At 42.1% G+C, this 15,619-nt stretch overlaps 1 protein-coding gene across 2 annotated transcripts in view; it reads left to right on the top strand.

Annotated features, from left to right (window-relative positions):
• Window positions 1–15,619, top strand: part of csmd3b (CUB and Sushi multiple domains 3b) — a 1,253,873-nt gene that overhangs the window by 314,763 nt on the left and 923,491 nt on the right. For both annotated transcript variants that reach the window (XM_051936007.1, XM_051936008.1), the window contains exon 3: window positions 3,767–3,879. In XM_051936007.1, coding sequence (XP_051791967.1) covers window positions 3,767–3,879 — 113 coding nt within the window. The remainder of the gene's footprint in view (window positions 1–3,766; window positions 3,880–15,619) is intronic.

The following is a 15,619-nucleotide window of genomic DNA, read 5'->3' on the forward strand; positions in this document are numbered from 1 at the left end:
TTGTACTGTTTGATGCAGCGGTGCTTGTGTATGAATGTGTTTGTCTACGCTGCTGCGACATGGGTCGTGCGATTGTTAACATGGCCGCTCCCTGTCCCGTATGTACCAAAGAGCAACGTCCTGTTACAGACTAAAGGAGATGAACCTTTTCACTGAGATGACACCACTAAATTAGAAATGTTTGTCAAACAAAACCTGCCCAATTTTCCTCACCTACTTCTACTCCGGAAAAAAATATCATTCAGTGTTGAGGACTCAGACAGCATCTCTCGAACGTAAAAAAACATTTTGCAGTCCCTCCCTTTTCAAAGATATCCGAGTACAGTGGGAAAAGGATCTCTCGCTCCACATATCGGAAACGGAGTGGAAGGCAGCAATGCACCGAATTCACTCGAGCTCCATACGTGCAAAGCATAGAATTATTCAACTTAAAATCATCTATGGAGCACATCTCTCTGTTTTTAAAATTGTCTAAAATGTTTCCAGGGTAAGAGCCAACCTGCGAATGTTGCAATCGAGCTCCAGCCTCACTGGGCCACATGCTCTGAGTGTGCAGCAAATTAACCTCATTCTGGACCAAAATCTTTAAATGCCTCTCAGACAGCCTTGGTGTCCCAATCCCTCCTAATCCACTAACCGCGGAGTCTTGTAGGCACACAGAGGGGCTTAACGTGGAGAAGGACAAACCAACGGTAATGGCCTTCACTATTAGCACGTAGGATTCTTCCAGTTGAGCAAGACAAGTCTAACGCCTAAAATGATTATACAACTTGAAATTGGGGGGGGGGGGGGGGGATTACTCACTTGCAACTGTGCAAAACTTGTTTTAAAACCTGGCAGGATCTTCTCTTCGTATATAATATGCTAACATGGCTGTCCATTTGTCTGTCCAGGATTTTAAATCCCCTATAGCTTGCAAACCATTTGAACTATTGACCTGAAATTTGGTACACGTATACTATGTGATGTCTTACTATCCACTGACAGGGTGATGATTGACCACAAAGGTTATTCCTCTTATTATTTTATTTTATTGTAGAATCCACTCTCGGCAGCAGGGTGGCCATTCGGCACATGAGTACAGGTGCCGTTCTCATCCCTACCACTTTCGCTGTCACTTCCCCTACCTCTTCAATCTGCCTCAAGAATGATTTAAGATATGAAGACTTAAGTGCCAGCTTAAGTGAAAAATCTTAAACAAAACGTACTAAATAATTGCAACACAAACACAGACTTAATCAGTTTTAACACGAAAAAATGCCAACGAAAGTAGAGAAGAAGCGGGCCGCTAGGGTGGAGAAAAGAAGAGCTGCTCAGGAAGCAACAAACGCATCAACCTCTGAGCAAATGAATGATAAACGTACAGATAAAGAAAGAAGATGAAAACTATGAATGCTCAAGTCAATTGTATTCGCTGCACGTTATCGTGCAGTATGCCATTACTGGTTTATATATAAAAGCCAAATGCCACGAACTCACTCCTCACGAAATCTCCCAAACCATGAGGACCTGGGACTTGAAAGGTTACCCTTGGCCCATAGGTGCTCGCTAAGAAACATTTTGAATAATTTTGTGGTCCAAGCATAGTAAGAAATAGTTTTTTGGACCCGTTTGTCTGTCTGCTTTTCATGAGCGATCCACTTAACGGATTTAGATTGTTTTTTTTCCTATAATTTGCTTGAACATTCCATTGATTTTTTGCAACTTCTCTCCTCACGCTAAGTATCAGAGTTCGCTGGAAGTACCATTTTTTGTTTTATTTTATTTTAGTGCAAATCCAAGAGAGACTCATTGGGGACGGGGTCCTCCTCACTCACATCTGCCTTGGGGCATAACCTTAACTCCGCTTAGTTAACCAACGAGAGAACTACTTAAAGGAATTAGTTTTTTTTTTTTTTTTTTTTTTTTCTAGAATTTGCTGGAATGTTCCGGTTGATTTGGCAACTTCTCATTGCGCTAAGAATCCTAGTTTGCTTGCAGAAGCCATATATTCACGCTAATCTGAGGCTGTGGGCCGAGGGGAGGGGGAAGCGGGACGTCCGGAGTAGAGAGCTGGGCGGGGCCTCCTCACTGTCCTGTTTCACTAATACACAGGGGATGGCTAGTTTAATAAAATTTTAGAATAAGCGTTTAAATTGAGGACGCGGATTCTTTCCTTTTTTTTTTTTTTTTTTTTTATTCGATTTTTAGTTTCCTACTATTAAAGTTTATCTATATTGGCCTGCCTCTTTCTCGTGGGTATGGGGATTGATGTTTTGTAATATGACTTGCTTGTATGGAGTGTTTGATTTTAATAAATTCAATAAAATGTTCTGAAAAGAGATGACACGACCGTAGCATTTGTAATTATGAAAGGAATTAGTTCAGTGGATCCCGGCTGAGACTTAAATTATTGGGAACTTCTTCGAGGGCAAATTTTGCAAAAATGTTAGAGTTGTAGACCCTCGAAATGTGGTAGATTGGTGGAGAGGACAATTTTAAGGACATTGTTTGCTGAATAGGATTGGTGAGCTTGTTGGCCTGCATTGTCAAAAATGTTCTAAAGTTGTAATTCACCTCTGGAGGCCTGACGATGCGTCCGATCCACACATCCATTTTTTTTTTTTTTTGGACTATCAGCACAGTATGGACGCGTGGTCTTGCTTCAGCAAATTGTCTACAAATGGATTGAAAAGTTCAAGAATAGCTTCACGAGTGTCGCACATGAAGAATTATCAGGTTACTTGTCCACACTCCCTTCAGCCAACACAAATTATTGGGTGCAGAGCAGGACAATCCTGAGACAGGGGACAAGTGCGTCTCGGGGCGAACACAGACAATTACAACTGGTGCCATTTTTCGCAATGCCAAGCCACCTAAACCAGCAAGTCTTTAGACTGTGGGAGTAAACCACATTTAACCAGTTGTGAGCAAACCAATGAAGGCATTACATTACACAGGCGACATGAAATTATTCATGGTTGGTTTTTGATATTTACTCTTGTCCAAAGTTGGTCACCATTGGTTTGGTGACCTCACTTGCCAGGACCTCAAACTTCTCTAAAAGATGGTCTGTACAGCTTCTAAAATAATTGGGACAGACCTTCCCCAGCTTCATAGCACCTAATATACTCGGTCAGATGTTTGAGGAGAGCCGAATCCATCGTCTGACAGCGCCGCCGCCCCGTCCTGTTTGCACGTCTGCCTTCTGGTAAGCCTCACCATTTGCTCCACACACTTCAGGGACAGCTTGTTACCCCCAAGTCATAAGGTCACAGAACTCCCAGTAACCGAATTCCACCTGCACTGCACTGTGCGCTGTACCCGTCTGCTGGTTTTTGGGTAATTGAACTTTACATTCCCCTTTCTCTTATTTACTGTATATTTTTACCTTCTGCTACTCTTATTTATCTGCTCTGTCTGGGTTTTATACAGTACATCCTCAATTTGTGGCACAACCATTTCATGATGCTCTCAGTGTATTGTATATGAGAATAAAGATCTCTGATCCAATTGATTTGGGTCTGGTTCTGTCAAAGCTTTGTAATTCCTGCTCAAAATCATGAGGTTAGAAATTTTTCTTGTCCATCAGTACAAATTACATGGGGTAAGTAACAAATAAAATATATAAAAAATTTTTAGGTGGTGTGTTCCTTCAAGCTTGGTTATAAAAATGTAGTGATGTATGGATCAACGTTGAATAAATTGTTGTACAAGTAAGACAATGCAGAGCAGAAAAAACAAGTGATTGCTGAACCAATAACGGCTTCTTTGTTTGATTTGACAGGTTGACAGGCTTCCAGATTCCTCCCCCTGTCACCAGTACCGGGCCAGTCTTTTCGCTGAGGCTCACTAGTGACTTTGCAGTAAGCGCACATGGATTTAAAGTTTATTATGAAGGTAAGGAATCGGCTTAATGTCTGCATCATTTTACGGTAACAATGGTGTGCTGTTCTAATAAATCGGGACGGTTGAGATGTTGTTGCCTTTGACATTTCAAGCCAAAACGCTACATGTGAGAAGGGCTTTTGACAGCATCACATTTATTTTAGTCGATGGGAAGACGGTGGGCCGCCCTCTGAGGGAGGGGGGCTTCAGGTGGGGGCTGTTCATGTGTCTCGTTCACAAGTGAGGGGGGAAAAGGAACGGTAGGATCAGGGTGGTGAGCGCAGTTATGTTGGTCGCTCTACTGATCTGTTGTGGTGAAGAAGGAGCTGAGCCAGAATGTCGATTTATCAGCCCATCTGCATTCCTACCTGCACCTATCATTGTGAGTAATGACTGAAAGGACGAGATTGCAAGTACAAAGGGCCAAAATGAGCCTTCTCATTGGCTGGGGCTCTTCATTAGAGATCAGATGAGAAGCTATATGTAATATAAATGTGTGTGTGTGTGTATAGATGTACATATATATATATATATATATATATATATATATATATATAAAACTCTGATATGGAGGCACCTTTATTGGATTGGTGTAAACCGAAGCTAGTCTGCCAGTCTTGGGTAATCCCAGGCTGCCTTTGTGTGCTCCCCTTCTGGGCAGACCACTGGAGACTCTCTGCCTGCTTTCCTGACCATTTTGAAGGTCTCACTCCACTTTTTCTCCATTTTGTTGTGTGGGATACACCTGATGGATGGTGCTCAGTTGAGTTTGAGTTGTTTGTGGTTATTGTTCTTGATTATTATATGTGCTGTTTTTTTTTTTCTATCTTAGAATTTTTCAGTTTATTTTGTAATTTGCCCGAATCTGTGTCTGTATGCTGGGCCTACACAGCATTGCCTGAGGCCTATTGAGGAACAGATTGTTCAGACATTCAATCTCAGGTTTTGATCTTCAGCTCCTATTGTGCTCCTTGCCATTCAGCTTTGTACTTTTAGTTTTATTATTGGAGTCGATGGCTTTTTGGATCCTTTTGCTTTTGTAGATTTTTGGAAAAAGCTCCTTTTTAGTTAAGCAGTTCTGTTGCATTGGAATTATGAATTCCTAGAAGAATGAGTTTAATGAATTTTAATATTCTTTTGAAGGCTTTTTTGTTTTTGGCCAGGGGTTTACATGATTCTCCTCTCCCTAAAATTGTTATAAGTGTGTTAATTAATTTTAAGGTTTGGAATCCTCTATACTTCCTGTTGCTGTTTGGTTTTATCTCTTTATTATATAGTGCCTTTCACATATCTATCAATAATAGAGTAAGCATTGAATGTGTTTTATTTATTTTTATTGATGTTGTGCTTTCTTGAGTCACATGACCGTGACGGCGATTACTTGACACACAAATAGGGCTGCAAGTTTAATTTTACTTTCGTGCCTTGGTGGGTAAACGATAACTGGCTCTCCATCGCGTACTTCGCTGGACTCCTAAGTAGACCCTAGTGGTGGGCCTGATCGCTGGGTTTTGAAATTGCTCTGCTTTTAGCTCTCAAACATTTTGTCTTGCTGTTTTTGTACTTCAGTTTTCATTTTATGGTGTTTTTTGGTTCTTTTCTGCCCCCCAATGATTCTTGCACATTTCAATGTCCTTAACATTCTGGCACTGGCGTTGTCATTCCTAATACAAAGTATTCAAAAAGTAAGGGTTAAATATTCAAATTAAACATAAGTAAATATTTTTGAATGAATTCCTACAAGTCGTTCTTTTAGTGACGGACTTTACCCGAGGATTTGATATGCACGGTTTATCATCAATGGCTTACTCTTTTAAAAAAAAAATTCTGTAAAGGTTTTGGTGGTGTTGCTGCCAAAATATGGTCAAGATGTGTTATTCCAGGTGGGCTATGTATATTTTTTAATTTATTAAATGCATTTTTTTGTTATTTTAAAAACTTGAACTAAGCTTTTACATTTGCTGCATTCACTACCGTCTTGAAACCGTCGCATCCTTTTCTAGTGGCAGGTGTGCAGTGGATGCCTCCTTGTTGTCTGTTTCTATCCAGGATTTGTTTTCTTCGTTAGGCTGAAGTCGGTGAGTGATTTGTGCTTTAATAATATTTGGCTCCTCAGCTTTTAATTAGCTGCCTCTAATTTACTTGAGTTTTATGTTTCTGTTGGGTAGCTTGTTTGATCCAGGGTTTTTGTACAAAATTCAATTGAAATAAAGCAGTTAGCAGTCGACTGAGTGGGAATCCTGCTGAAAAGATGATTGATTTTTAGGCAGAAATACGTTGTCAACGATTTGCGAAAGTGACACGTTCATCCCTTCAATTAGAGCTTCTCTTTGAGCCGAACTGCAACTGAAACGGGTCAGGCGGGCAAGTGAAACAGTTTTGGCATACATTCTTTGTACCTATACATTTTAATAATTATTTGAATGAATGTAGTAATTATTTAAATAGTGATGTTTGATTTTCTTACAATAACTTATAGGTAATACTCATTTTTCTTACCCTAAAAAATAGTTTTTAAAAAATATGCAAGTACTATGTGGTGTGATTTATTTCTGAACCTGCTGACAAAGGGTTGCTGAGTACTACTGTACCGCCAACAAAAAAAATCGCACTGAACATTTTAAAATCTTTTTTCTTTAAAAGAGACTATTGTGTTGGATGGCACAGTGGGTAGCACTGCTGCCTCGCAGTAAAGGTGGATTCGCTTCCCAGGTCCTCCCTGCGTGGAGTTTGCATGTTCTCCCCGTGTCTGTGGGGTTTTCCTCCCACAGTCCAAAGACATGCAGGTTAGGTGCATTGGCGATCCTCCGTCCTGCTTGGTGTGTGCCCTGTGGTGGGCTGGCGCCCTGCCCGAGGTTTGATTCCTGCCTTGTGCCCTGTGTTGGCTCCAGCAGACCCCCATGACCGTGTAGTTGGGATATAGCAGGTTGGATAATGGATGGATGGACTATTGTGTTGATGGTATTTGACTCTTGACAACATCTTACACAATGTACTCCTTTTTCCTAACAAAATTTAGTTTTAAAATGTTTAAGGACTATGTGTTTTTATTTTCCAAACCTGTGAACAAGGAGTTGCTGATAGATACCTCCATAATATTACAATCAGAATCTGATTGATTTGAAAAGTTTTATAACTGTGTATCCATCTGTTTGCTATATCTATCATTCCAACAGGTGGTACATTACATATAATCAATAGTACTTTATCCAAATTGCATATACTGTAACAAACCTATACGTTGCACCATCTGTTGGAATGATACACTTGTATGAGCATAAATCAAAACAAGTGAAGGAATTTGAAACTACAAAGTAACTGCAAATGATAGAAGTGGACACAATCCATGTTTGTGATGATGACATATAGGGAGTTAGCCTAATTTTCTGCAGGTTTCACTACCTCTACCCAAAGAACTCTCGCTAGGCACGTTGGTCAACAGCGGTGCAATCCCGGAGTGGAGCAGAGCGTCCATATTAGTCGAGTAGATTATGGCAGAGCAGTGTGTATTCAAACTGCCTTTGCCATTTGATTTATCCTGCAAGTAATGAATTATATTACTACAAATGTTTCTGATGTGCCATCTATTGGAATGACAAATGCAATGCAAAATTTCAACACCGAGGTCTGCATTGATTAGTTAAATTTCATCTCATTGTAGACGGGTAGCAGAGCTAATAAAACCGAATAAAGCAGTTGGCAGTCGACTGAGTGGGAATCCTTCTGAAAAGATGATTGATTTTAGGCAGAAATACGTTGTCAATGATTTGTGAAAGTGACACGTTCATCCCTTCAATTGGATCCTATTGTTCAAAATTTTAACTGAAACAAGTCGGCCATAGAAGTAAAACCAAACTTCGGCATAAACCGTTCATATTTATAAATGGAATAATTTTAAAAATGTTATTAAATTCTCTTAAAACAATGTATAGGCGACACTCGGTTTTCTTACCAAAATGTAGTTGAGAAGTTGGGCAAAATGACACTTGATGTTGGCTAACTGAACAGATTACAACATACACACTTTCGAGGCAGCGAAGGCCCCTACTTCAGGCAGATGTAATTAATTTTTCCTGACTTCTGGTTGCATCTCTAATGGCTAACCTGGTACAACACCCTAATACTACAAAATGCAGTTTGCAGAAATATAGGTAAGCACGATTTTGTGTGATTTATTATCTGAACCTGCCGACAAAGTTGCCGAGTACTACTGTACCTCCATCACATTACAATCTGAACCAACGTTTCTGATGCAGTGTTTTTGTATCTGTGTGTCTGTTTGGTTGCTGTGTCTCTCGTTCCAACAGGTGGCGCATCATAAACCTTATCGGTGCTTTTTTCAAATCTGTCACCAAATGGTGGTGTAGTACTGGATCACCTCTCTGAACTGACCGGTCTCCCTTCCTGTTGGCTTTTTTTTTCTTACCAAAATGTAGTATGTTAAAATATATAAGCTGTATAGTGTGTGATTGATTTTGTGAACCTGCTAACAAAAGGTTGCCTCCATAACATTAGAAATGGAATCCTTTTGATTTGCCACAATCTAATGTACAAGAATTGAACTTGGTAGCTTTAGAGCTGCTTATGACAGAACACAACATCGCATATAAAAAGTTAAACGACATCCTGTGTGTGATGGGGCGTGTCGGGGGTCTGTGGTAAAACGGTGTCTTTAGGGGGTGTGCGACGACAAGTGTGACCAGTGCGAGTAGAAGTAAGACGTGTAAATCGGAGGAAGAGGCGAATTAAATAAAAAATGGGAGCAAAACATCCTCCGAGAACAACTTGGGCCAACCATCTAAGGACCGTTTGGTGACCAACGTGATGGAGCACTGGGCCATATGGCAAAAGTGAGAACTAAGTGGCTCGGGGAAGAAAATATCGAAATTTTGGGTCCATGGCCTGGAAACACCCCATTGAGAACTTGTGGTCAAATCCTCAAGAGACGAGTGGACAAACAAAAACCCACCAATCCTGACAAACTCCAAGCATTGATGATGCAAGAATGGGCAGCCATCAGTCAGGATTTGGCCCAGAACTTCATTGACTGACAGACAGCATGCCAGGGTGAAGTGCAGAGGTCTTGAAAAAGAAAGAAGGGCCAACACTGCAAATATGGACTCTTAGCATAAACTTAATGGAATGTATATAATATTGTAACAGGCTTAATGTCTCTCTATATATAATATATATATTATATGACATTAAGCCCGTTACCATAACTGGTGCTAGAACAGTAGTCCATAAACATTAGTAGGAACAGTCTATATTAAATGGCAAGGGACCTTTTACCTCATTAAATTTTTCCTGTAAAATTCTTGTAATTTTCTCGGACAGTAATACTGGCTCTGCTGTCCGTAATATGCGTTTTAATTTTCTGTCACAACAGTGGGCAATTGGCAGATTCTCCCCAGCAACTGATGTAATGTGCGCGAAAATAAATCCACTTTTAAAAGTCATCGTATTGTAATATCGTGAAAATTCGTATATTTAGGAAAACCCCTTCAACGACTGACACTTTACCGGGCCAAGCTTCTTAATCGCAAATCTGATATCCTCCGAGTGAACAATGGGAAAGCTGGTCTCCACGTCTCAGTACCCGATTGGATTTTTCGTGTTTTATGTTTTAGGTCTTACCTCATGTACTGAAAATCCGATTGGATTGGCCGTGCGATATTTTATAGGTCCCGCCCTCTGTCTGGTGTGGCGCGTCAGGCGGCCTTTGAAGCATCTGCTTTGAAAGCATCACACCGTGCCCTGCGCATGCACACTTCACCAGAAGACACACATGGACACTGGATGCACACAGTGTATGTATGTATGTATGTATGTATGTATGTATGTATGTATGTATGTGTGCATGCATGTATGCATGTATGCATCCATCCATCCATCCGCCCAACTACAGACACACCATTCTTCAGTCCACCACCACACGATTTCTTTACACTATATACAATGTTCACCACAGTCCCACACAGTGCTCCAGCACTAAACGCAACTCTTTCAGGCCGCTCACTGGTCCTCTTCAGGCCGCCTTCTCTCCACTCTCTGAAGCCTTGCCTGCTTAATCCCGACACCAGCTCCCGGACTGCTGGAAGGCGGCCTCTTTTATAAGTCCCCGGATATGTTTTGGGTGCCCCTTGATGAACTTCTGCCACACCAGGAAGTGGCTTCCAGTGCTCCAGGATCCATTCAACTCCCCTTGTCGGTGGCCACAGGGCCCCTGTAGGGTTCCTGTGACCCCTGTAGCAAAAAGGGCGGCTGTCCTCTCGTGGCCTGGGGGAGGTAAAACCCCTCTCCCGGTCCTTCCAGGTGTCCCGGCTGGGTATGGCATCCAACCTCCCGTGACTTTTATATTTTAGAGAGATGTCTAGAACATATGTACATATTTTTATATATCACTTCAGAATGGCTGGAGCAATTTTTCATGAAACTTGGTCCACATGTTTCTCGGGTTGATTTTTAAAAATACTGTTGGGTGAAATCTTCTGGGTAGGGTGTGGGGGGGAGTGATCTTGTGGTTTTATATGCATGTTATCATCCAGTTGACACTCAGAATGACCATCAGAGGGTGAACTGGAGGTGACTGCCAGCTTTCTTTATATTTGAGCACCACCACCGCCCAGGCGCCCCTGGTGCTTTTGAAATTAAATAGTTGGTTCGTTCAGAGCGTCAACTGGATGATAACATAAATACAAGACCGCAAGATAAGCACATTAGTGAGTCTTCATTGATTAATTTATTTTTAATGTGGTGTATTTTTATTTAATTTTTCTCAAAGAAAAAAAATTAAGCCTTTTATTTTCCTCCTGGACAATGCCGGGTATTTCAGCTAGCTGTCAGTCCAAACCTTTGAAACTTTTGAACTGCTTGTAATTCTACGTTGGTATCCCAGAGAAACATTTGACAAAAAAGATCTAAAAACACTGAAGCAGCAAACTTTGTGAAAATCGATACTTGGGTCATTCTCTAAACTTTTGGCCACGGCTGTACATGTGCAGATGCATACACACCTACACCTTCATACATGAAAAAGCACACAAATAAGTGAGCAAGGCGGGCTGAATTACTGATATTTTTTTGTTTGAGGGCTACAGCTCTGGGAAAGAAACTGTTTTGTCATCTGCCAGTTTAAGTTTTAATTAACCTCAAGCGTTTGCCAGAGGGGAGTTTTGGGAACAAGTGCTGACCTGGTGAACGGAGTCGGCGTTGATCCGTTTGACACGGTTTATGACACGGGATGCCTACAGGTCTGCAGCAGATGGAAGAGCGCAGCCAATTTATTTTCTCAGCAGACCTCCCAACACGCTGTCTTTTATTTTTTTTGGGAGCCGACTGTTGCTGAACCGAATGAGACAACAATGGAGAATGTGCTCGCACTTTCAATTATGGCTCAGTAGAATTGTATTAGGATGGGCTTGGGAATATATATTTTAACGTCTTTAGTTGGTGTGGAAAACCCATCTGCTGCTGGACCTTCTCGGTGATGGGAGTGGAGTTAATGTCCCAGCTGCGTGTGTTTGTGATGGTTGTGCTCCACAACCTGAAGGATTCTACCATCCTGACCATAGAACCATTCATTTGAGTTTGAGGGTGTAACTGCTGTTTGTGATCATCATTTTCAGTCTCGGTGGTTTTCAGCACCAGGTTATTGGTGGCACACCAAGACCTACAAGTCCACCTCCATTCTCTATGCTGCTTCATTTCATTTAGTAATTAGTCCAATGATGACGGGGTCCTACACAAACTTCAAGATTTTCACTGAAGGCTTAGTGGGCCCTCAAAGGTGGACAACCTCTGAGCACCTGTGCTGATGCAGAGATGGTCTGACAGGAGGGAGCCCATTCCCGTTTGTCAAACAAAGAAAACTCTAAATCCGTCTACAAACGGGAGCAATACGTTTAGCTCTCAACAGTTTGGGGACGATGGTGTCAGATGCTGAATTGAAGGAGTTCTGCCACAAGTTCCCCTCTCACAGAGTTTAGGTCCAGGATTATGGCGTCCTCAACAGATCTATTTGCCCTTCTGTTGGGGAAACAACCAACTCTGAATGGAATGGGGCACTGGTCCATCCCAGAATACACTGCTTCCCACCCCCTCACTAATACAGTGGGGAAAATTAAATAAGCATTGAATGTGTCAACGTTTTTCTCTGTGAATGTTTCTAATGAGCCATCTGACATTAACCAAGTAATCCACACATACAAAGAAATCAAAAGAAATGAGTCCATAAATTTAAGTTCTGTGTAATAAGGTGGAATGACACGGGGAATACGTATTGAACACGCTTACTGGAATTTATTGAATACTTCATAGAAAAGTCTTTTGTTGGTAATGATGGCTTCAAGGTGCCTCCTGGATGGACAAACCAGTCACAGGCATTGGCCCCAAACTGTCTTCAGATCTTGAAGGTTCCGGGGGTCTCTTCTATGAACTCTGATCTTCAGTTCTTTCCATCGATTTTTTTTCTCAATGGGATTCAAGTCCAGTGTTTGACTGGGCCCTTCTAGCACCTTCTTGATTTTTCCTTTCTCTGAAACCAACTGAAAATTTCCTTGGCTGTGTGCTTGGGATCCTTGTATCTTGCTGAAATGTCCAGCATCCTAGCAGCAGAGTCCTCCTACGTTTCTCCACTCCTCCTTCCTTCAATTCTATGAAGTCTGCCAGTAGTTTCAGGTGTTTTTGGGGTGATGATGTGCAGTGCCATTTCTCCTCCAAACAAGGTGTGTGCAATGACATCTAAAGAGTTCTGTTTTGGTCTCATCTGGCCAGACTCTACTCTCAGTATTTCCTTTTCTTGTCCAAATGTTGTGCAGCAAACTTTCAACGTACTTGTTGTTCAGCAGTGGAGTCTTGCACATAGAGGAGGCCATGGCAGTGGAGTGCATCACTTACTGGACCTGCTAATTCCAGGTCTTTCTGAATGCTCTCAGCGAATGGTCCTTGGCTCTTCTGATTATTCCTTTGACTCCTCTGTCAGAAATCTTGCGAGGTGCAGCTGGTCGTGAACAGTTTTATGGTGAAGTGCTGATCTTTCCACTTCTGGATTACGGCCCCAACAGCGCTCACTGTAACATTCAGAAGTTTAGAAATATGTTTGCAAAGGTCTTCAGAGAGCTCTTGGCTTTTACCCATCATGAGATGCTTCATGTGTGAGACCGTGGGAATGATGGGCCATCAATTCGGACTCGAGCAGCTGATATTCATTTGTACTGTTGGGGGGGCTATCAGGATTGACAGACGTCGGCTGCTTTCCAGGCCTTTTTGCACCTCCTGTTCTGCATGTGTTCACTGCTTATTTCCTGTGTCATTCCACTTTATTACACATCACTTTATTTATGAACTTATTTCTTGGTATGCGTGGATTGCATGGGTTGTTACCGACATCAGATGAAAATGTCATGTTAATAACCCCACTAGAAATATATACATCCATCCATTGTCCAACCCGCTGAATCCGAACACTGGGTCACGAGGGGTCTGCTAGAACCAATCCCAGGCAGGGTGCCAACCCACCGCAGTTAGAAATATGTACTGAGAAAAACATTGACACGTTCAATACTTATTTTCCCCGCTGTATCATCGTCCCCATCATCGGGCTGGATTGAGCACTTCTAGAAAACGAGGAACAGTGAGGGAGATTCTTAAGATCTACAGAAAAGCAAATAATCACTTTTAATTACTCCCTACTGTCTAGGCATATTCATTATGGCATGTAAAAGAGGTACAATATTGCACCCGACCCGGCACAGATTCGCCCGGAGGCACGTGTGTAAAATTTAAACTTTTATTTATTTTCTTCACCTGTGGGGTACGTCTTCCCCGTAATCCCCCACAGGCACAACACAAGCACTAAACACTTCTTCTCCTGCACCACCACTCCTCTTGTCCAGCTTCGTCGTCCTCCTTCCAACTCTGGCCACTGAGTGGTGGTGGTTGGCCCCTTTTTATAGCCCACCTGGAAGTGCTCTAGGTGCTTGATCACCTGTTTCCGGGTGGGGTCGAAGATTTGTCCAGCCATGCAGCGCCCCCTGTTGGCCACCCCAGATCCCAACAGGGCTGTGGAGAACTCCATCTCCCATGGAGCCCTGCGGGAAGCTGAGGCACCGTTCCAACCCACGGGGGCGGCCATCCAATGTCCAGGGGGTGGTATTGCACCGTCCAGGGCTGCTCCCCCTGAGTATACATGGGACCCGGCTGTCTGCCACAGGCATTTGTACCTATTTATTTAATTTTAATTTTTGTTTCCCATTAATTTGACACATTGGATCCAAAGTGTTTTGTTTATCCTTCACTTACAGCCAAGAATAAGAGTGCGGTCAGGGTGACCGTGACAGATCTGTTGTTCCTATTAGATATGACTCAGCGTATTTATAAAGAAATAATAATAATTTTGCATAATGATGATTAATTGAATCCAGAATGATCTGATGTATGTTTTTCCACAGTAATACTGCAAACAGATGCTGAGAGGTCACGTCCAGCCAGGCTCCTCTCGACATGCAGGACCTGCGGCCTCCTCAGACTCTGACCTCGTTTTCCATTTAAAGCTTTATACTTGGTTATATCTTGGATTGCGAGTTTATCTCGTTTCTTTTGAATATTAAAATGTTAATACAAGGGTATCCACTGCTTCACATATACATTATTAATTACCAGTAACGGCATACTTCACGATAACGTGCAGTGAATACACTTGGCTTGTAGTTTTCCTCCTTTCTGTCTATCATTCGTTTGCTCAGAGGTTGATGCGTTTGCTACTTCCTGAGCAGCTCTTCTTCTTCTCTCCACCCTAGCGGCCCGCTTCTTCTCCTCTTCCGTCGGCATCTTTTCGCATTAAAACTGATTAAGTCCACATTTGTGTTGCAATTACTTAGTACGTTTTTCATTTAAGTCTTCATATCTTAAATCATTCTTGAGGCTGATTGAAGAGGTAGATGGTAGGGATGAGAACGGTGCCCATACACATGCACCGTCCGCCCGCCCCGCTGCCAAGGCTTGATTCTACAATAAAATGAAAATTAAAAAGAGGAATAAAAACCCTCGCCCCGAAAGCGGACAGTAGGCATCACATAGTATATATGTACCAAATTTCAGGTCAAACGGTTTGCGAGCCACAGGTAATTTTAAAATCCTGGACAGACCAGCGGACAGCCACGGCAGAATATTATAGAAAAGATTTTCAACAAAATCTCCATCGGAAATACAACGCTGGTCCTAAGAAAAGATGGAAGCATTACCCAGCCGAACCCATTTAGTGACTTTTGTTGTTCTAAATTTTTTTAAAAAAATGAGACCTGTTAACTTTCATTAGTAAGACACATTGACCAAATCGTACTCCTCCATTGGCACACAATATGGTGGCTGATATTCAAACTAGAGATGGATGAGATGTCAGTAGGTAAAGGGGCTTTTAGGGGAAAACTCCAAATTTAGAGCTGGAGTCCCAAAAAGAAAGATCAACATGTAAGTATACAAAAAGTAAATCAAATTGGAGGTCCTAATCCTAATTAAAAAGCGCTTTCCTGACTGAATCATACTGCAAGTGTCCTTATGTGCAGTAAATTGTTGCGGTCTGTAAATTCTGTTCCGACTGTTTCGCTCCTCCACGATTATAAAAGTGTTTAGTGACGCCCATCGCTTACTCGCACTTATTCATCTCTGGTTGTAAGGCTGCTCAGTAATCGCTCATGGGACCACCGCATGGGCAGACCTGCACTTGTTTGCTGCTCGCGGGACCACCGCATGG

The sequence above is a fragment of the Erpetoichthys calabaricus genome, chromosome 13 (assembly GCF_900747795.2).
Source record: "Erpetoichthys calabaricus chromosome 13, fErpCal1.3, whole genome shotgun sequence".
Lineage (NCBI taxonomy): Eukaryota > Metazoa > Chordata > Cladistia > Polypteriformes > Polypteridae > Erpetoichthys > Erpetoichthys calabaricus.